The sequence below is a fragment of the Typopeltis vanoorti genome, chromosome 8 (assembly GCF_054136105.1).
Source record: "Typopeltis vanoorti isolate ZY-2024b chromosome 8, IOZ_Tvanoo_1.0, whole genome shotgun sequence".
Classification (NCBI taxonomy): Eukaryota; Metazoa; Arthropoda; class Arachnida; order Uropygi; family Thelyphonidae; genus Typopeltis; species Typopeltis vanoorti.
Window position 1 is genome coordinate 90,792,866 of NC_143556.1, and position 24,254 is coordinate 90,817,119.

Consider the following 24,254-nt stretch of genomic DNA (forward strand, 5'->3'; position numbering starts at 1 on the left):
CTTATCTATAAGTATGTTCCCCTGTTTATTTTTGATAATTGTACTTCGTGTCTTGTTTTGCTGGCTTATTCCTTTTATAATGTTATAAGTTTTATCAATTCTTCCAGTCTTTGTTTGATCTTCTATTTCTTTACATTTGCCTGTAAACCATTGTTCTTTTGCTTCTTTACACTTTCTATTTATCATATTTTTTATATGTTTATATTTGTCTTTGCTTTCTTCCTTTAGGGAGGTTTTGTATTTTCTTTTTTCATTTATTAGATCTAGAATGTCCTGGGTGATCCATGGTTTTTTTATTTGCTTCTTCCTTAATCCTATGCAGTCATTGGCGGCCTTGATGATTGTATCCTTCAAATGAGTCCATTTTTCCTCTATGTTTTTCTTTTCCCTCTCTCCAGTTTTAATGCTTTCATCAGTTTGCTGTTTATAGTTTCTATGGTTTTTCCTCTGTTTTCAGGTTACTTATGTTCCATTTGGGCCTTTTCCTTGGTTGTGACAACTTTTTAAATTTCAGATTACATTTCAATAAAATCAAATTGTGGTCACTATCAACATCAGCTCCTGGGTAACTTTTGCATGATTTTACTTGATTTTTAAATCTATTTCTTGTCATAATATAATCTATTTGGTACCTTCCTATATCCCCTGGCATTTTCCAAGTATACCTTCTTCTTTTTGGTACCTCATACCAGGTATTAGTAATGATCAGATTGAATTGGTGGCAGAACTCCAAAAGTCTATCTCCTCTTTCATTTCGGCATCCAAGTCCATACTTTCCCACCTCTCTACCATCTTTGCCTTCACCAATGACTGCATTCCAATCCCCCATGACAATAAGATTATCTTCCTTCTTGGTCAGTTTGATTAGATTCTCAATATCTACATATACTCTCTCAACTTCATCATCACTGTGGTCGCTAGTAGGCATGTTAGCTTGTATTATTATAATATTTGTTGGTTTTGCTTCTAGTTTTACCATTATCAATCTGCTACTACATTTTACTGAGTTGATTACTCTTCTTCCCCATTCCTTATTGAGAACCACCACCACAACTCCATTTTTTGCTGTCTCATCACCTGAATAAATGATTCTGTAATCACCACTCCAAAAGTCTCCAGTTCCAGTCCATCTCATTTCACTAATTCCCAATATGGCTATTTTTAATCTATCCATTTCTCTCTTCAGACTTTCCAATTTTCCAATTTGTAGGAGGGTTCTCACATTCCACGTCCCAATGAATGTACAAGGATTTCGCTGGTTTACGACCTGGGAAGCCTTGCTTCTTCCCCTGCCATGCACAAGTATTGAGCCATTGTGCGCTTTACTATCTTTTAGAATGTCCATCCATACTGCTATCTTACTAGGGAAAAATAGAACAAGGTGGTATCCCCTTGCCTTCCTTGTCCAGCAATAGCCTTCTAGAGAGGCTCAGTGTGCTAGCCGTTTCTCATTCCTCATGATTATCCGCCTACCACAGTATCCTTTACACCATTGTCACTTATGGTGATCGTCCGCTGATCAGGATGAGAGTTGTTGCTGCCCCAACTTCCAGCGGGCTGTAACTTATTTAATGGCGGTTACATCTCACCATGTCGCATCCCCGTCAGTGGAAATGTGTGGCTTTTTATAGAGATAACCATGCCACTGTCTATCTCACCACTTCCTGTTGATAGATGCCATCCCATTGTCCGCGACTGCTTATTCACAAGTTTCCCTGTTTATTTGCAGCTAATCTCTGTATCCAGAGGCCATTCCCCTATCTGCAACCCGGGACGTGCTTGGTAGCATGGGACCCATGCCCTAAGCAAAACCCATGCAAAACTTTTATGCTTTCATATTTAAACATTTCTGGTCGAATATCATTTGCTCAAGGTACCTTTCCACATTTCAAGTTTTTGATGGCTTTTTCACTTCAAATATTGATATGTGCTCTTGTTTGCATTTCTCTTGCAAATGCTTTACTATTATTCTATCACTGCTTGTTTCATTTAATTGTCTTTCAAAAAGAATTACTCCAAACATATAGGACATCCTTATCTTTAGTTCTAACATTGTCTTTATCATCATCAATTCCTTTTACAGTACATTCTTCATTTCTAAGCTTTTTCAAGCCTCCATAATACTATGCTGCCTGTCTGATATTTATTTTCTATGTTCTTAGCAAAGTCTTCCCATGACTTTTGTTTAGCTACTTCTACACTCAGCTTAGCTCTCTTATATTCTTTTCCAGGACTGCTTCTTTATCATCTTTTGTCCACAATGACATTCTTATTTTTCTATCCTTGCAGACTTTCACCACACACACCTCCCCTAGCTGAAACAATCACCATTTTCTTCAGACTTTGCCACCAAGTCTCCAAGGTTTGCTTCTTGTTTTTCAAACTGTTTAATTTTTTATTCATTAATGTTTGTATAGTTGATCTACAGTTTAAATGCAAAAGCTTTTCAACTTTAATGATTTTTTAAAGCTTTATTACATACTTTTCAAGGTGACATTCATTTTATCCTGCTTAGAACTAAGTGATGGTTGCTCCCAGTTTCAGATCCTCTGTACGCTCTTGTATTCTGAACTAGCATGAAGATGACATAGTCAATAAGCCTTTTCTCATTTCTTACATTTTAATTTCCACATGTAATTGTGCATACCTTTATGTGGGAACATGGTGTCAGTAATGACTAGCCTGTATCCTGAGCAGAAATCCAGCAAATATTTATGATATTATAACCTTCACTATTTTCTCCAAATTTTTCCAAAACATTCTTATATGCTTGGTGGAATTCATTTCCTGCTCTGCTATTTTGATTTCCAACAAGGGCCACCGTTTCCATGTTCTTTATGTCAGCTGCCTGCTTTAATGACTCGAAAAATTCTTCCGCTCATCCCATAGGAGAATCTTCTGTTGGGACCATAGGCACAAATAAGTTTCATTGTCCATTTCCTCATTTTTAATTTTGTACTTGAAGTAATTATTATTATTATCATCTGAGATCTCCAGGGAGTCAAGGACTCATCGAGGAAGGCTGTAAATTACCCAAACCAGCTAACATACACTATCTTAAATTCATTCACACTATACTCACTATCCCTAAAGGCAATTATTCTATTCACTTGGGTTCCAAGAAGATAAAGAAGCTGTTGAAAGGGTGCAGTTACAAAGATTATATCCGGATTATGGGATTTAGATTATGAGGACAGATTGCAAGTATGTGGATTGCATTAACAGGGAAAAGAGAGGTGATATGAAAGAGGTCTATAAACTTTTGAATGGTTGTTATAGGATATCATCTGATGAAATTTTTCGTTATATGGAAGATGGAGGAGAAAACACTGGGGAATCCATGGAAGTTATGTTTCTTCACAGTCAAGAAAGGGGTAAGAGCTGGTTTTCTCTCTGTACACTCACTGCTTGTGAGAGAGAAAACCAGCTCTTACCCCCTTTCTTGACTGTGAAGAAACATAACTTCCAGGGATTCCCCAGTGTTTTCTCCTCCATCTTCCATATAACGAAAAATTTCATCAGACGATATCCTATAACACCCATTCAAAAGTTTATAGACCTCTATCTTATCACCCCTCTTTTTCCTGTTTACCAGAGTCTGTTTTTAATCCATTTACTCGCAATCTATCCTCATAATCTAAATCCCATAATCTCAATATAATATTCGTAACTCTTCTTTGCACCGTTTCCACAGCTTCTTTATCCCTTTGTAACTTGGAACATATATCCAAATCTGTGCACAATAATCCAGGTGTGGTCTTATCAAAGCCTTATAAAGAGGCAAAATGACTTCCTTATCCTTAGATGTCAAGGTCTGCTGAAACATTGCAATGATCCTCTGAGTTGTATTTGCAACTTTTGCTATGTGACCTTTGAATTTTATATCTGTAGTTGAAGTAGAAAAAGCTAACACAAACCTGAAATGTGAAAAGGCAGCTCGAGTAGATGATATTCAACCAAAAATGCAAAAATATGGAGGTATAAAATTCTTACAGTGGCTACACTGCATAATGCAGAAAGCCTGATCAGAGGGTTGAATTCCAGATGATTGGAGTACAGTACTAATAGTACCTATCTATATATAAAAATAAAAAGAGAAATAAATCTGAATGTGAGAATTGCAGAGGAATTTCTCTTCTGAGTGTTCCAAGTATGATTTATGGAAGTATTCTTGAGAAATGGCTAAGAAAAATTGTGGAGAAGAAGTTTAAGTTTTGTAGATCTGGAAAAGGCATATGGCAAGTTGCCAAGAGAGAAAGCTGTCCAAAATGTTCCTGTTGAAAATGGGACATTATATCAAGCAGTACATAGTCTTTATTTGAGTTGTAAATCAGCAGTTACAATTGAAGGAGGTACAGGAAGATGGTATGATGTTAAGTCAAGTGTGCGACAATGGTGTACATTATCTCCATTGTTATTCATCATCTATGTGGATCACATTATAAAGGAAATTGTATTAAACTTGATATCGAGATTGGAGATGTTGATCTCAGCTCTTTTAAGATGATGTTATAATCATCTGTAAATCCAAAACAAAAGGATTCCCTGACCAAATTGAATAAGTGCTGTAATAAATTTGGTAGAAAAATCAGCATTAAAAAGACAAAGACGGTTAAAAAAAGGCAGAAACTTTGAAAACATGAATTTCATCCTGAATGAGAAAACCTGTAGAGCAAGTAAAACATTTCAGCTATTTAGGCAAAATTTTTAATGAAGATGGCAAATTAAATTTGGAAATAGACAACAGAATCAACAAAGCTAGTATGGTAGGAAGTCAGCTGAATAAATTTATATGGAATAAACGAAAGATTAGTTGAAAAACTCAACTAGATATATACAAGACAGTGTCAAGCCAATTTTAACTTATGGATCTGAGAGCTGGGTTACAAATAACATTCTTGATCGAAGACTAGTGGTCGTAGATATGAGAGTCCTGAGAAAGATTAGGGGACTGAACAGATGGCATCAATGGCAATATCATATTAAATATGAGGCTATTAGGAAAGAACTTGACTTTGTTAGTATTCAGGAATGTGTTAGTAGAGGGTGGTATGGCTACTTAAACAGAATGGGAGAGGAAAGATTAGCAAAACAAGTGTTCTTTTCCAGGATGGTAGGACAACGTCCCAGAGGAAGACGAAGATGTAGGTGGATTGTACAGTATAAAGTGCTCATTATAAAAATTACGAAACAACTACCATGTTAGAGTAAAACCTCAGTTGATTATAAACAAAAATAATCACTCAACATTTCGACCTTCACATTAAGGTCATCATCTGTAGGATATACGTATATACAAACAAGCTGCACTTGTTTGCAATCTACGATCTATGCTAAAGTTACATTGATTTGGTCAATCATTAAAACTACTAGCCTGACATCTGGTGAAAAAAAAAATCCTTACTACATCAATGCTAGAGTCCTGTTATTATTATCTGTTTGGTTACAAAAAATAAATTAAGTTAGAGAGCAACATATTCACAGATAATTACTCATATAAGTATATATATAAATTAAAACAGTATAGATAGTGGCCAATAAAAGCTGAAATAATTGCTTAGAGTCCTGAAGCGAGGATTTGCTGAAAACTTGAAGAACTAAGTGGCTGAATGTGTGCCATCTAACTTCTTGGGATTTTTATGCCACCATTATTGTTAAGATTAGGATGGTTAATCAAAACTTTGCAGGCTTCTTTAAATTTGTGTTCATACCATTCTTTGTATATATGTGTATACTCTATATACCTTAATGTTAAGGTCAAAATGCCAAGTGATTGTTTTTGCTTATATTCAACTGAAATTTTACTCTAGCATGGTAGTTATTTCATAATTTTTATAATGAGCACTTTATACTATACAATCTACCTACATCTTCGTCTTCCTCTGGGATATTTCCCTGCCATCATGGCAAAGAACACTTGTTTAGCTAATCTTTCTTTTCCCATTCTGTTTAAGTAGCCATACCACCAGGGTTTTGTATGATGTAAAGAATAGGTACTCTTCCAACTGATTTGGTGTAGGGTGTTAAGAACGTGAACTGCGAGGCCTGCTTCACCAAAATTATTAATTTAATGTGTCACTTGTGTTCTTTTTTTATGGATAGGGTTTGTACATCCAACTTCACCAATATAAGATAAGTTACAACAGTAAGGTGCTATAAACACTCCAAGGTGAGCTAATAGAGGGAGAGGATCCTTAGAGGAGTTGAATGTTTTTCAATTTTAAAAGTGGCATTAAGATTATAATGGAGTAGAATTCTATTTAATTTTTTCTGATAACCCTTTAATGTATGAGATAGTTATGGTTTTACTGTAATCTATATTACATGTATTTTTTGAAGTTTTATGAAGAACTTTATTGGTAGTTATAGGTATTATTTCTGGGAAAATTTCCATGTTACTCCTCTTAAAAACTATTATTTTTATGGCTATTGGGCCTTCGTTTGTTTAGGAGTGTCCCTTTTTTGTGTCATTGGCTTTCTACTCAAAAATTCTTAGGGCATTACTGATGTATTATAGAGACAAATATGTGCAGAATAATAGAGGAAGAAATTTCGGACATACCTTGCTTGGATGTTGTTGGCTGTCTTCTTTCCATGATATGCATACTTCTGCTGTTAAGCTGTTAAAGGAAAGGGGGTTTGAGGCAATGTCGGAGAATTAATTAAAAAAACTTGGTTTTTTTAATTAATTCTCCATATATAATATTATTATTGTTAAGGGTGGGTGGAGTGCTTTTTTGGAGGGAAAGAGATAAAAAAGGAGTTGAAAATATAAATTGTTTTTTTGAGGAAGGGGAAGGGTTTATCGGAAAAGGCATCAGGGAAGAGGGGGGGGTTAATGAGATGCAAGCCATTTCGACCGTTCATCATCTTCGGAACACATGGACGAAGTAGATGCTATGTCATGTCAGCTACTTCTCCATGTGTTCCGAAGATGCTGAAGGGTCGAAATGGCTTGCACCCCGTTAACCCCTCCCCTGATGCCTTTTCCGATAAACCCTTCCTCAAAAAAACTGTCTATTTTCAGCTCCTTTTCCCATCTCCCCCCCCCCCTCCAAAAAAACGCTCTTCCCACTCTTAATAATAATAATATTATATATATATATATTATATAAAAAATCCGGGTTTTTTTTCAAATTAATTCTCCCACATTGCCTCAAACACCCCTCCCCACTTTTTCCAAAAAAATCTCCTTCCTTTAACAGCCTAACGGCAGAAGTATGCACATCGTGGAAAGAAGACAGCCAACAACATCCAAGTAAGGTATGTCTGAAATTTCTTCCTCTATTATTCTGCATATATTTGTCTCTATAATACATCAGTAATGCCCTAAGAATTTTTAAGTAGAAAGCCAATGACACAAAAAAAAAGGGGCACACTCCTAAACGAAAGCAGGCGAAATAGCCATTGTTTATAAATGTATTACTAATAATTTGTAATTCCCGTTTAAGAGCTTGCTCATTAGAGCAAATTGTTATAGCTCTGTTTTTGAGGGTGTTAACAACTCCATATTTTTACGAAGAGTGGTGATATGAGTTATCATGAATGTATTGGCTGGTATGTGTAGGCTTGTGGCAGACAGTGAAGGATAGACTGCCAAAGGGAAGATGTGTGACTAGTGTATCCAGGAAAGGAAGTGAGTTCTGATTTTCAGTAATAAATTGATATGCTCATGTCGTTTGTTCAGGTAGCTGTGGGAGGTGTTTAATATTTGGCAGCTGTGTGGCCAGATAACGAAAACATCGTTAATGTATGTAATCAAACTATAGGTTTTAAAGTAAAGGAATCTAGAGCACATTGTTCAAAAAGCTTCCATATAAAAGATAGGAATTGGGGGAAGATAATGGTGAGCCACATGACTTAACCAGAATATAGTACGTGGGCAAAGAGAGATATAATGTTGGGTGGAAATTTGTTCTTTAAGAGAAGAATTGTGTCACTGATTAGGATATTCGCGAAAAGGGCAGAAACGTCAAAACTGACTAATGAATCATATTTTCCAAGTGTTATGTTATGTTTATGAAATGTTGTATGTTCTTTATATAGGACGGGAAATGACCTACCAACCCCTTGAGTGTTGATGCTAATTTTCTGGCTAGGTGATAATTTGGGCTGTCTATACCTTCAAATATCGGCCAAAGCGGAACATTACGTTTTTGTGTCTTGGGAACATCATATATTCTGGGAGAATGGTTGTAATGGGGTAACAGTTTTTTTAACAGTGTCTGATGACCAACAAGTGACTGACTTAAGTAATTTCACAGTTTTTTCCTTAATCCTGTTAGTCAGACTATAGTTTAAAAGTTGATAAGAGCTGTTATCAGAGACTAGTTGATTCATCTAATGAATGTAAGTTGATATGGTGAATCAGATCAACTTTATCAGCTGAATCAACATCAGGTTTATCAAATTTTGGTGAAGCAGGTCTCTCATATCATGCTCTTAATACCCTGCACCAAATTGATTGAAAAAGTACCTCTTCTTTACATGATAGCAACACTGTTCTTTACATGATATAGAAACCTGGTATGAACGCAAATTTAAAGAAGCATGTGAAATTTTGATTAACCTTCTTAATCCTAATCTTAACAATAATGGTGGCATAAAAATACCAAGAATTTGGATGGCACACATGCAGCCCACTTAGTTCTTAAAGTTTTCCAGCAAACTCTGAGTTTAGGACTCTAAGCAATTATTTCAGTTTTATTGGCCATCATCCATTCTGTTTTGTTTTAATTTATATATATACTTAATTATATGAGTAATTATGTGTGAACATGTTGCTCTCTAGCTTAATTTATTTTTTGCTACCAAATAGGTGATAATAATAACAGGACTCTAGTGTTGATGTAGTAAGGTTTTTTTTTTTTTTTTTCTGCCAGAGGTCAGGCTAATAGTTTTAATGGTTGACCAAATCAATGTAACTTTATCATAGATTGTAGTGCAGCTTGTTTGTATATCCTCCAGATGATGACCTTAACTTGAAGATTGAAATGTTCAGTGATTATTTTGTTTTATATTCAACTGAAGTTTACTCTAACACAGTAGTTGTTTCCATAATTTTTATAATGAATTCTGATCACTCTGTAACAGTGGCGCACCCAGAGGGGGGGGGGGGGGGCAAGGGGCCCGGGCACCCCCCCAAAGAAAAGGAAAAAACACTAGAAAAATTTCCAAAAATCTTTTCCTAATTCAAATTCATTTTTTTAATTTATGTTGTGTGCTACTTATGAATTAGCGATCGCTGCAGATGCTCAGTTATAGGTCATGTGATATGTAGTGTGTATTCACAAAGCGTCTACTCAACTCGGCCCCTCCCCCAAAGGTTAAATCCCGAGCGCTCGGCCCCCACCAAGATTAAATCCTGAGTGCGCCACTGCTCTGTAACCATGAAGGAAAGGACAGTATAAAGTGCCTTAGAAGACAGAAATATAAGATCTGATATTGGAATGTTGAACAGATAACAGGTTAATCTGGAGGAAAATTGTTGATAGGAAGTTAGTAATGATGTAACTTTTCGTGTAGTATTATCATAAGATCCTGTACATTCCCTGAGGGTGTATGCAGGAATTTGATGATGTCTCAGTAATATCAATTATGTTGACATGATACATTTTCAGTTCATCTGAAATTTCATAAGTTAAATTTTCTTTCCATTAATACTCCTTATGTTGGTGGTTCTATTTTCATTTCTTCTTATGTTTGGTTTATTCATCATCTTCTAAGATGCCAAGCTGAAATTTTTTCTAGTAGCTGACTTTTCACTATTTGCCCTGTTTTCCTCATGAATTTCCTCCTTATGCTTATTAAACACATATATATTTCATAGCATTTAATGATATTTTAGGAGTTGTTCCAGTGCAGATATAGCATTACTTTCTTGCATGAAAGAGTCATAATCCAAGCATTTTTGTTGGCATGGTAATGAAAACTGGCCAATTCTCCATTCTAATTCCTTTAAAGGCCTGGCCCTTTTCCCAACAACTAACAGCTTTCATTTACCAGTTCCTGACTTATTTGAACACCATAACACTATTTGATCTGTTGCTTTATTTATGTACACAATATAATAAGCAGTATAACACAGGGGACCATAGGGTATAGCACAATAAATAATCATGTTTCATTAGCATTGTAGTTGTCATCAGCACTAAATTTTCGAAGCAAGATTACATAATTTTTCTAAGACTCAATGATCTAGAGGTTACTGGCTGGCTCAGTTAAATGGCATTGTGTCCCAAAGAAACAAAGCAAATTCTTGTTATATTCTCGTTTTGTTTTTGTTCTTCTAGACCTGTCCCAATTAAATGGCTGTCTCGATGAACCATTTACACACTACGTACATTGAGACACTGCAACATGACATCCTGATAGTTAGCTATTGCAAACAGCTGGCAGTGGTATATGTTTATTCGTGGCACAATCAAAGATTCTAATCAACATAAGTATTAAATGTCATTATGAAAAAGGTTTGCAACTGTTTTTAAATTTTAGCAGTCTAATTAAGCAAGAACTTTCTTGTCTCCCCTCCACAAAGATCATTAACTTATTGTACCTCAGTACCGTTAGATGCTAAAGAATTTTTTAATTATTTTATTTGTTTTATTTATGTATTTATTTTAATTTTATTTATTTATTTTTTTTTTGTTATTGTTGTTTACATAATTTGAAAACCCTCCTTTAGAGACCAAACATGGAACTTTTTTCCTGCCACTTCAAGCCTTCAAAAAGTAGGGTGGGGTTTTATACCAGACAATGAAATTCTTCCTGCCATTTAAAAATATCCACAAACAACCATTCCCACCATTAAAATTTGAAGCCTTTGGTTGTAGACTGTGTATGTTGATATACTTAGCCAAACAGGCCAGAAAACTCCTAGTTTCTCAAAAACTAAGGTGTTTTCTCCCTGAACAGCTCTTCGACTGGTTAAGCTTAACACATTGATAGCAGGATGTATTTAGTGCTATACTACTGCAACATTAGATGTGACACACAGCCTAGTATGAACATATTAAATATCTCATTATTTTTTTTGCTAATAACAGAATTTTAAGTACTGCTGCTTCATTTTCAAAAATATAAGCACAATTATAATTGTATACACCTTGTCTAATAACATCATTTCAAAACTGTAGTATTTCTTTGTATTGGGGGGGGGGGGAGAGGAAACTTTTGAAGAAGAAAACGTACTAAAGAGATACTAGGTATAAACTGACATTTACTAAGCATCCTTTATTTACTGTTTTGAAGATGAAATTCATCTATTATCAGTAGTCATGTACAGGATATAAAGCTAGTGTAAACTTGTCTGTTAAGAACATTCTGACAGATCTATGTAAGTATGTTTTGTGTTATAATATATGTAGCACAGAAAAAAGTGAACAAGATACTCATTCATATGATGCTATGCAATAAGATGAAGAAAGCCACTACCTTTAAAATTATCGCTTAATAATAAAGGGTATTCTGGATATCAGTATGTGTACTCTATAGCAATGGTTCCCAAACTGTGCACCATGGCAGCACCCTGGGGTTCCAAAAAATATTCCAATATTTTTGCTGAAATGACACAGCCCACGTGGTTTTAGAATTGGACCATCGATGTGCTGATAGGAAGGACGTCGAAAGTTTATTTTTCACTTGGTTAGACTATAATAAATTTAATTTTAATCCTTTATCCAAGTGTGAGCAAACAAAGTTTGCACCTGAAAGTATCTTCAGGACTTGGGCAAGGTGGTACAACACCGGGCAACTCGTTGCAAAAGTGGAGCAAGCTAACATCACTCCTATCTCAGTATCTTCCATAATGCAAAACACATCTCCTTGCTGTTGGCTAGCCTTAGATGTTGGGTGAGAGGCCTAAGAATTAAACTTTAATTAAACTTTGGGCAGGAAGTCTTCTTAGGCCTCCTGCTGAACATCTAAGGCTAGCTAGCTGATAGCATCCATAGAGGGTACTCCTCACAAGCCTTCAGTCTTCACATAGTGTAATTCCACAACTTTAATATTGTATTCCTGAAGATGGCATCCCTTATATAGTGTAATTTCATTTCTTCCACTTGTTGTTTCTTGTGTGTTTTTGTGTATGTTATTACAATTTTAATATTGTATTCCTCAAGGTGTCTTGGTGACAGGTGAAATATTGAAATGGTTAAATCTGCTGTTTAATTATCTCTCTTTGTGCTGTTGTTATTCCATTAAATTGTATTATAAGAAATAAGTCTCATTGACTGTTATTCTTGTGTCTTAAACCAGAGTCTTCACTTTGGTTTAAGACACAAGAGTATACAGAGAATTTGAATTAAGAAGTAATAACTATTTAGTTTTGAGTAGAATAAATTTGAATATCATATTGAAAAGAAAAATATTTAAGAGTGTTTTTAATAGTATCAGTCAAATAACTTTCAATAAATGAACTTTAGACTCAAATATACAAATTCAGGGAAAAATGAAAGAGACAAGAACTAAACCATACAGACTCAGTGGCAAAACTAAAAAAAAAACATTGATTCATCCAAGAAAGCATCTAGCAAAGTTGTCTGCAAAGATAAATAAATGAAAACCCCTTGGTGGACTCAGGAATTTAAAGAGGCAGTCATGGAAAAGAAAGCATAGCAAGTAATTCAGCATGTTCTCTGAGAGGACATAGAGAAATGAAAGCAAAGCATTGTGTAAAAGCAGATAAACAAAAAGTCATGAAATACAGAAGATAAATATCAGCAAGATGGCAAAATGTTCTGAACGTTATTAAAAAATGCTCAGAAATGATGGAAAAATTACTGTAAGAGTAATCAGAGATGATAAAGGCAACAAAAACTGAAGATAAAGATATTCTAGATTTCTGGAGTAATTACTTTGAAAGATTATTAACTACTCTGTTCTACCAAATGGTTCATTTAATAATGAACCATTTGGTAGAACAGAGTAGTAGAAACATTGAAGAGGAATACAATCTGGAGTAGATGATTTTTGACCAGAAATGCTCAAATATGAAGGTTTCAAACAAGAGAATTTGAAATTTCTCTTCTACGAATTACCCTGACATGAAGTTCAAATCCCAGAGCTCTCATCTGTAAAAGGGAAAGGGAAATAAAACTGAATGTGAGAATTAGAGGAATTTCTCTACTGACTGTTTCAGTATTTATGCAAGCATACTTAAGAAGGGGGAAAGGATTACAGATGATGAATTTGGAGAAGAACAAGTTAAGTCAGGTCATATGAGAACTCCATGCTAGCCTGGTTGGGCCAAATAGTTAGTGTACCTGCTCTCCAACCAACGTACTGTTTGTTTGTTTGAATCTTGGTGTGGGCATCAATGTTTGTGATTGTCTTTAGGTGTGAGAGAAATTAATATCATTGCCTGGTGTGAGACCCCCCCCCCCCTCCACTTATTGGTAGCCTGAAGTGGCTTAAAAAAGTGTTTAGTCTCTAAAGCAGGGTTTCCAGATTATGTAACATATAAATGAAAAATACAAAAAAAAAATATATATATATATGTATTCAGGTAGTCCTTGACTTACGACGCGGTTACGTTCCAACCTCTCCGTCGTAAGTTGATTCCGACGTAAGTCGAGGACGTTTGTTAATTCTTGATTTGTTTGATTTCTGTTATAATATTTTCATAAATTAGGTTTCTATCTAACTTGAAATGGTGAAAAATACATAAATACCAAATTAAGAAAGAAAATTTTAAGAAAAAAATACATAAATGCATATCAAAAATGGTGCACTTACTTTATTTTGAAATTCCTTTAAATATTAGTAAACATAAACAAAAAACTTATTAACAGTGTCTTTAATTAAATAGGCAACTGTCACTTATTTGGACGATATGGTTATTTCTCGTGATCGGGAGTATCTTTTTTAATCAGAAAATTGATTAATGTTGTCTGTTGGTTTTTTTCTTATTTTCTTCATATATTTTGCGATAACATCGAACTGCTTCTTGAATTTGCTTTTTGACTTTGGCGAGGCGATCAGTGTCTTGATCCATATTTTCAAGTAGCTGAAGTCCTTGATTTAGTTTAGAAAATACTTCAGCTAATCCTTTTACAGTAATTTTTTTTAACGATTTCTCTTCATCTTCCTCGTTATTCCTATCTTCTCCTACAACTCTTCCGTTTTGGAAACTCAAGTCTTGATCAGTCAGTTCCTTCTTCGTGATCTGCTAATTCTTCTGTATCGGTAATATTGATTTCTGAATCCAGTTTTCTTATAATTTCAATGATTTGTTCACCAATTTGTTCTAACATACTGTGCTCGTTGTACTCTTCGAGTGTCTCCTGCAATAGTAACTTCTTCCAGATTCCTCGCATAGATTGTTCCGATACTTCCTTCCATGAAGTTCCAATGTTCTGGATTCATTGGTTAATATCATAATTTTTCCAAAAATCGCGTAATGTTATAGCATTGTTGTCCATTGCTGTTATTGCTTGAGAAAATGTAGTTTTCAGGTAATATGTCTGTTGAATCACAGCTGTTGCATTGGCAAGTAGATACATCACGTTTATATTTTAATTCAAATCGCCGATGTGAAAAGGATGTCCTGGAGCATTGTCAAGCAGCAATAGAATTTTAAAAGGAATGTTTTTTTCAAGACAGTAGGCATGTACTTATGGAATAAAACAATTTAAGAACCAGTCTTCAAATAAAACAATTGTCGCCCAAGCCTTAAGATTACTCCTGTAATAAACTGGCAATTTATTCTTGTCAATGTTTTTCAAAGCTCTGGGGTTTTGTGAGCGGTAAACAAGAAATGGTTTTAATTTAAAACCAGCAGCATTCATTTCCTCCAAGAAGAAGCGTAAACCTATCTTTAAATGCCTTAAAACCAGGCGCCGATGTAGCTTCTCTGTGAATGAATGTAAGTTCGTTCTGGCATTCTTTTCCAGAACAGTCTGGTTTCATCTATGTTAAGAATCTGCTCTACCAAATAGCCTTCATCTTTTATCATCTCTTTCAGATTTTTCTTGAAAATTTTGGCACTTTCAAAATCAGAACTCGCAGCTTCTCCCATTATTCGTATGTTATGCGAGTTAAATCAGCCTTTGAATCGATAAAACCAACCTTTACTAGCGTTAAATGTATGCACGCCGTATTTATCTTCTTGTTGTTTCCTTAAATTGTCAAATAGGCTGCGTGCTTTTGTTTGAATCATAAACAAACTGAGAGGAATATTCTTGTTGATTTGATCATCTGTCCATATCATTAAAAGCTTCTCCATTTCATGAATTGGCCCTTCTCTTTTTTTTTTTTTTTTTTTGTTAAAATTGTACATTTCATATTAACTATCCTTTTAGCTGCCTCCATTATTCTTGATTTATCTTTTATGATTGTTGAAACCGTTGAATGCGATAGTTTTTATTCTTGTGCTATTTCACCAACTTTCTTTCCTTTGTCATATGCTTTAATGACCTTCATTTTAACATCTAAACTTAAAGCTTTCCTCACCTTCTTTTTTATGTTGGAATTTTGATCAGTAGTTTTACTTCTCTTACTGAACATGATAGGGTTACGACGAGAAACGAACACTTCGACTGCTGATTAGCAACTATCTTGCCAATGGCTGTGATAAGTTAGAAGTGGATGAATCATAGCAGCGGCTATTGCTTATTGGTGATAGGCTTTGCTTGTCAACTAACAGTGACGCTGCAATGCGTATACAAAAGCAATGTGATATATGTGTGTATATGCTGGCAGTAAAGTTAAATTAGAGAATTTTTAATAATAATAATTTCTGGCGACAAAGTTAAATTAGAGAATTTTTAATAATAATAATTTTTGCTGTCGTAAGTGCGAATTGTCATAAGTCGAGTTGTCGTAACTCGAGGACTACCTGTATATAGATATATATATATACACATATGCTTTTCCATGCTGGAAAAGCATATGTAATTATGGGATGAATCATCAACTGATATAGCAGCTATTTGATTTTTTTTTGTATTTAATTTGCTGTTTTTATTTATTAGGGTGTAGAGCTGGGCAATGGCTTTCGATTCCTTTGCACATGTGATCTTAATATGGTGGTTGAAGTTTTTGTCTAGCAGTACTCCGAGGTATTTGGCTTTTGTTTGCCATGGAATTTTGGTATTAAACAGTAGGATTTCCCCTTTGGGAGATGCTAATCTTCTAGCAAAGAGCACAGCTATACTCTTCCTCTTCTGGGGATTTACTTGTAATCTCCACTTTACAAACCAGTGCTCTTGTTTTAGAATGTTTTCTTGGAGTTTTTTGGTTACTAGGTGTGGTCGTAGCAATCTGGCTAATACTGCCATGTCATCTGCATAGAGCCATGATGGACGACATAGGGTTATGCGGGATGTCTGTCATGTAGATTGAGAACAGGATTGGAGCTGGTAAGGATCCTTGTGGCACTCCAGCTAGTATACAATGCTGAGTTGATATAGTACCATTTATTTTGACCTGCATAAATCTGTCCTGAAAATCTTATTTTCAGGACGATTTTTGTAGATTTTTAATGGAATGTTAGTGGTGATCAGTTTATGTAACAGGTCATAGTGCCAGATTTTATCAAAAGCCTTGGCAATATCGAGGAATACAGCTCCAGTACTTTGTTTCCAGTGGTTATATACTCATTTAATCTGTGAATCTGTTGGTTAGTGCTGTGAAATTGGTAGAATCCAAATTTTTCTTTTGGAATGATGTTTAATTTGCTTACATAAACTTGGAGTCTGGAGAGTATGATTTTCTCTGCTATTTTTCCAAGGTTAGAAATCAGGGTAATGGGATATTTTTGAGGTAGATGCGGATCCTTCCCTGGTTTATGACTTTGCATCACTTGCCTTAGTATCCCATAATGCAAAGCACATATCCTTGTAGACAGGAAATACTGTGCATTATGGGTAGGGTCTTTACCAGACTGGTTTCAACATTTATTGAGGTCTCTTCAGCGGGAGCCAGACCCACTTATATCTGCAAGTTTCCATGAAGAAGGAAAATATTGAGTTCTGAAGATGGCATTGATTATGTTAGTAAGATGCACAACAGCCCTATGGGGCAGTAATTTGATAACATTGTTAGTGATGCCATCAGGTCCAGGAGCCTTTTTATTCTTCAGATTCTTTATAACGGCATATATTTCCACTGGCGAAGTAGGGGTGATTTGATTATCACTGATGTTGGGGTGTTTTAATGTTTACCTGACATGGCGATGGATTTTGTATATATGATTGAAGTTTAAATTTTCATATGCTGATTTACATTGCTTCTCTAAGTTTCTTGCTATGGCTTCTGCTTTTTCTGCATCCAAATGTGCATGGCCTAGTTCTGTTTGGAAAGGGGGAAGTGATTTACTCTTATTTCTGAGATTCCTATAGAGTTTCCAGATGGAGTGATCAGCAGGAGGGATAGAAGCTAACTTATTCTCCCATAGTTGGTTTCTATGATTTTTAAGTGCATTTCTGACTGCAGAATTAAGTTTATTAAGGCCTTTTTTTTGTCCTGGGGAGCATGTAAATTATGATATCTTTTTTTTCTTGCTTTATTTTTCTCTCTGATTAAATCATAATGCCTTCAGGAAGACGATTGTGGGTTTGAGGGCAGCTGTAGCTTTGGTGACTGCTGTTAGAGCTGCATTAATTTGTTGAGTGAGATTTATTTCAGCTGTATCAATATCTCCCTTAGATCTTGTATGAGGAGCCGGGCCAATGAATTCCAGAAGTGCTGCAGATAATTTTTCCCACGCTATGAAGGAGTGTGTGTGTGGTGGTGGTGGTGGGGGGGGGTGATCTGATGAAAGTTCACATGAAGTTTTGAGAGTGTACTGAAATTTAATGTTCTGAAGAATGACTATATTCAGAATGTCAGTGGCGCTGATTGGACTGTAGTGATATGGCTTGGTGGGGCCTGTCACGACAGCATAGTTTGATCCTGTGTAGCAGAAGAGGATGCATCCATTTTTGTTGGTAGTATGACAATTCCAAGAAGGGTGTTGGAGTTTAGATCCCCAGTGATAATGATGGGTTCTCTAATGCCAAGGATGGCAACCAAGTCAGGAGATTGCAGAATTTTTACTGGAGGGTTGTAGGCAGCATAAATTTTTAGTTTTCCGTAGCTGAATTTGTGATGACTTCATACTTGTGATCTCAAGATTAGTGGTTGGAGGGTTGGTTAAGGAATGGTGTTTTATGTAATTTTTGAAGAAGATGGCGGTGCCACCTCCTCTGTAGTCTAATCTGTCGTTTCTATGGAGCTGGTATCCTTTCAGTTTGGGATTGTCTGCAGTCTTAGATAGGTTTCACTGATTAGGATGATATCTGGGTGATATCTCTGTGTGAATTCTTGGACTTATACGATCTTATTAGATAACCTGTTAGCATTCCAGGCTATAATCTGTAGTGAATCCATGGTTAGTCTATTTCTGTTCATCACTGAGAGCTGAAAGAATGGACTGTGGTTCGTTTAAGAATCTTTTTGTAGAATTTAATGATGGACTAGATTCACTCAAGTCCTGAAGCATGTTTGCAAGAGAAGCTGTAATGATTGCTATTAGATTTGGATGTGATTGTGAAGTCCTGATCATGTTGTGTTACCATTTTCAGGCAAGTCAAATCGGCATAAGTTCTGCCCCTATGTTGATTATTCTTCTGCTTAAAAATGTCTGTGGCGGTTGAGATTCTGCCTTGAGCTTTAGGAGACCGGGGTACCCAAGCTTCAGATGTCTACATACAAGAAGTAGATTGCTTGTTTGGTATTAATCTTTTATTTTTAAGATGGTGAATACATCCTCTGTAATTGTCTGGATGAGGGCCATTGCAGTTTTCACATTCGGCCAGGGTGGTTTTTGGCTTGGTGCAGGTATTAGTGTGGTGGCTCTTACCACATTTCAGGCATTTATAATCGGCTCTACACATCTTCTGAGTGTGACCATACCTCTGACACTGTCCACATGAAGCTTTTTCCCCTTAAAGGTTCGGTAGTGATCTTGAGCCCACAGATAGAAGATATATCATAGATGTTTTAGCAGAGATCTGCTGCTATCTCTTCCATGGAGATGTCTTCTGTCTCCTCGGAGCACCACTTTTAGATTTTTCTCAGAACTGAAGGAGAAAGTGTAATATTGCATGCCTTGGTCAGTTTACGATAATCTGTGACTGAAGTAGTCTGGATCTTTATGGCATCGTCAGCATTTTTAGCCCCAGTATATGCTATTTGCATATCTGTCATAGTGGACCTAAGAGACATCTATCCCAATGGCTTTAACAGGCCTTTAAGGCCCACAACCTTCCAAGCATGTTTGGATTTCATAACCGAAATACAAGGATAGAATGATCACTCCTTTGCCTCAAGGTATTCTTAGCTGTATCCCTGTGTGTTCACAGGGCCGGTTTGCCTGCTTGCGGGATGAAAAACACCAGATAAACTGGCGGAAAAAACCCTACTGCCCGTGCCAAAGACCGGCTAACTTGGCTATGGCTGAGGAAGATCCTTCAGCTCCTCACGTCTCCGACGGGAATCGAACCTAGGACACTCCTTCCCCAGGCATATGGTTGCGAAGTGCAAAGCCACTAGGCTAACCGCGCGGACCCTAAGAGACATCTATCTGTGTTTTTCTCAAAGTACGACTGGAGTCACTTTCTCTTTGGGAGAGGTAGAGGGATCGGTAGAGGAAGTTGTGTCTTCCTCTATTCCATCATCTCTGTGTGGTTCTGTAGTTTTATGCTTTTTGTTTACGTGAACTTCTTTAAAATCTGAGGGTGTGGAGACTACCAAATCTAGTTTTTCCTCTCCTGGAGTTGTGTCATCACCCTCCTCATCTTCTCCTGCCATTGAGTATAAATTGAGAAAGCCAGGCCACTTGAGTTCAAACTTTCTTGATAACTTCTTCAACAGTTTTAATGCCTATCAAGCGACTCTATAAAAGACGTCAGGATCAATTTCACTCATAATTGATTACACTGAGATTTTGTGGGATACAAAATTTGGAGCACAAGAGGCGTCCGAATAATTCCGAAGGTGGAAATTGGAAGACCTACCAGTACAGGATTGAAAGTCAGGAAACACGTAGAGTATAGGTGGAAATGGTGCATTCTCACTTAGCCATAGATCAAATCCTATCTCCCAAAGAAATATCAACCACTGGTCATCGTATAGGTTAGGGCCTACATGGCCATTAGACCTTGTGCACTTTTCGTGCAAAGGGCGAGACAGTAGGTTTCATGTTGTGTCAGCATCAGTGCAATGTGAGAAACACGAAATACCTCTGGAAGTAAAACCTAGTGAAAGCAGTAATTTCACTCAAATCTAACAATTTTCATGCACATAAGCTGAACATCCATCTTTGTCAACATCAGTCTCCAAAATTGTGATACTAAAGTTGATGTAACAGAAACCATACTTTCATATATGAGTAGCTAAACGGTGTTACAACTTATTATTTAAATACTCTGGATTAGAGAGAGTTGATGGAAGTTTTTTCACTTGGTTATACTATAAATTAAAGGTACCAAGAAATTATATACTTGGTTTAATCCTTTTCTTGGTATCTTTAATTTATAATATAACCAAGTGAAAAACTTCCATTAACAGTATCCAGTTTGCTTAATTTCACAAGAGATTATTTACCTTTCTCACATAACAGGTACTTATCTTCTGTACTTGGTTTCTGTTTTGGCAATTTGCTACCATTTATTTCAGAAGTTATTTTCTATTAATATGCATTTTTAATCATAATTATTAAAATATATTTATGCAGTTTGTAAATGATAGTGAAATGATCAAAATATTAAAAAAAATATTTAATTATCTTTTACTAGATGTGAAGAAATACTAAGAAAAAGTGTCAGTCTTGTGGATGAGAGTTGCAAAAATTTACAAGGTATACTGAATATGCATTTCTTCTGCTTTGTAATTTTATGAAGATTACATAGTTCTAGATAGCAGTTTCTTAATTTTGGGATAAATATTCACAGAACTATTCTTTCATCGTGGAAGAATTTTAGATTATTATTATTTTCATAGTAAGCTTATCCTGCATTCCTTCTGTATGATTAATCCAGAAAGAGACTTATCTACTTTATCAAATTACAAATGATAAAACTGTTTTTCAGAATGTATAGAAAATCAGTACAAATTAAAAGACCCCTATTCTGACAACATCACCTACTTTAAGAGAAGAGATCATTGCTAATCAGGATTCTACATGACAGTTGTGTGGGGGGGTGAGAATTGACTCTACAGATTCTAACCATTAACAAGTTGACTCTGCCATGATATGAAAGATATTTGTGGAATGATGGACCCTTTAAAAGAATATATGGTAATCCGTCATTTACTCTATCACATTTAGAAATCGATCTTTTTTTATATGCAGATTTGAAGAGGTCAGTAGCTTAAAGGAATGTTGCATGTACGAGGGTGGTCTGAAAAGTTCTTGGCCTAACAATGAAAAAATGAATTTATAATTTCAAAATTATTTTTACTTTTCAACATAATCTCCCTTAATACTAATATATTTATTCTAGCGATGCTCCAGTGCCATTATCCCTTCCCTGTAGTGGTTCTCAGTAAGATTTGCAAAATATCCCTCTATAGCTGTAATCACCTCTTGATTTGAAGAAAAACACTGACCAGTGAGGAAGAGTTTCATGAGCCAAATTTGGGGAATAGGGTGGATGTTCCAACAATTCATAATGCAGATCCCTTAATTTTCCCATTGCCAAAACACCTTTGTGGGCAGGTGTGTTGCCCTGATAAAAGATCATTTTTTTCTTCTGCAAACCAGGTCTTTTCTCACGAATTTTTTCATCTAGTCTGGTTAAAAGATCGGAATAATATTCCCCAGTTATTGTTTTATCCTTTTCAAGATAATTAATAAACAAAATGCCTTTAGCATCCCAAAACACCGATTCCATGACTTTTCTTGTTGATGAAACCGACTTTGTCTTCTTTGGTGCTGAACAACCAGCATCTGTCCACTGTTTTGATTGCTGTTTGAATTCTTGTGTGTACTGGTGAATCCAAGTCTCATCCATAGTAATAAAATCAGTTTTATTCTTGTTAAAACGCTCTAATCACTGTTCAGAGATTTACATGCGAGTGTGTTTTTGATCTGCTGTGAGCAAGCACAGCACCCATCTTGCACAAAGCTTTTTCATTTGCAATCTTCATGCAAAATATACCCTACATTTTCTTTTGAAATGCCTATAGTCTTAGCAATTTCATGCGCTATGACTCGTCGTCGATCATCCAATATCATATTGTGCACTTGATGAGTGATTTCTGGTGTTGTTACACTTTTTGGACATCCTTCACGTGTATCATCTTCAAGGCTGGTACGGCCATGTTTAAACTCGGCAGCCCATTTCTTAATTGTCGAAAACAAAGGAGAAGAGTGCTATAAACTTTTATGAACTTTGAATGAATTTCTTTCGGCGTTAAATCTTCTTTTACAAAGAATTTTATAACTGCATGATGCTCAATTTTATCCATTTCAAGGGATACAGACAAAGTTTTGCTTCACACTGCGATATAAAACAAACTACTTGATAGAATGACCTGCAATTTCACATGGATGCTTATGACAGATGTACCAACTTAGAAAAAAAATTGTGGCGATAGTGTTGCCATCTATGGCCAAGGCCGAAACTTTTCAGACCACCCTCGTATGTGAAGGGTACCATTCCTGGGGCTTTTGTGTTGGGTTTAATACATAAGTATTTTGTATGGAAAATGCTTTTCATGTTAGTGTCAATTTATGCAGGTAACCCTCGTATAACACGGTACTTATACAATGCGATTTCAATATAACACTGTCTACAAATTATAGTAACCCTTGTTACTATAATATAACAATGCTGTACTTATACAACGTAGTTTAAATAAAAATGTGGTCTATAAATTGTAGTAAACCTTTATCTTTTCATATATGTTTCACCGTGTGACTCAAAAATCAAATTTTATCTTTTTTAAATTTGCTTCTGCCCGTATCGCACATGTAGTTATAAGTAATGAATTTATATTAGGGAAAATACCCTTTAGCACACATGTACGTCAGTTGTTTACCATATAACGTGTTTATTATTGAAAGTTGTCTTCGTTTTCTGCCAGGAAAGCTCATTAAAAATCATAAGCGTGTTAATCTCAAGCTGAGCACTTTATTTTCTGGTGCATTACATACAACATGTAATGCTTTTCTATGTAAAAATTTTATTTTTATAGTAATGGCCACTTATTGCGCTTTTGCGATATGGTTGAAAGCGAAATTAGTGAATTAATTGATGGGGAAATAGACTTAAATTAGGAGGAACTGGTGCAATTAATAGATGACATTGAACCAAATGGCGAGGAAAGTTCTGTTGAAGATTATGATTGTGATGAATCCATTAAAGAATTCAGTTTAAAGAAATTAGCAGAAGGATTGGCCTTGGCAAGAAAGTTAGGAAGTTATTTTATGGATAATGATCTCTCAATAGAGCGCTCTGGAAAATTCACGAGACAATTGGATATTTGTTTAGCTCCATATTATGAACTTAATAAAAAAATTGCAGCATAGTGGTAAGCAAGGTCTTATTACTGACTTCTTCATAACTAAACCAGCCGAAGTATGCAATGAGAATTGTAGAAATGATGTCCAAGAGATTTCAAGTGATGACGATGTCCGGCCCTCGTAAATAAAGAACATCTACGAAATGTTTGTTTTGAAGACAGTGATGATGATTAAATTATGCATGTTATTTTATTTTTGGATTAAGCATTTATTCATTATGGGCAATGAATTTTACGTACAATTTGCATTTTTATAAGTTTTTACTATGTATTTTGTTTCATAGTTTATATGTTTTCTTAACTTACATGAATTACCTGAATTAAATAAAAATATCTTTTTGTTGGGTATGTCATTGTTCTTTATATAATTTAAAAAAAAAAACGATTTTTTGGAACATAACCCTTCTTTTTCTATGTGATCTGAGTCTTCATAATGTGATTTATATAACGCATCATTTCTGTGGAACCTAACATACACGTCATACGAGGGTTACCTGTATAACTTACCTGTACACTGAAACCATTTCTTCAATTTTTTTTTAAAAAAAGGTTATAAAATGAAAGATACTGGCATAATAGCTTTCTCAGAAGCAAACAAAAGAACATAGCAATTAAAAAAGGAGAGAGAGAGAGAGAGAGAGGCAATTACTACTAACCATAACTAACTTTCTATATTTAGTTCCACTTTCTGTTTCTATTAAAAACCTGTTATGCAATAAACTGTTTTCTGGAACATTTATTGCATA

At 35.4% G+C, this 24,254-nt stretch overlaps 1 protein-coding gene across 2 annotated transcripts in view; it reads left to right on the plus strand.

The window, feature by feature from the left end:
• The window catches only part of LOC150104187 (uncharacterized), a 334,543-nt gene that overhangs the window by 143,833 nt on the left and 166,456 nt on the right, over positions 1-24,254 (plus strand). For both annotated transcript variants that reach the window (XM_090396816.1, XM_090396817.1), the window contains exon 7: positions 20,778-20,839. In XM_090396816.1, coding sequence (XP_090252942.1) covers positions 20,778-20,839 — 62 coding nt within the window. The remainder of the gene's footprint in view (positions 1-20,777; positions 20,840-24,254) is intronic.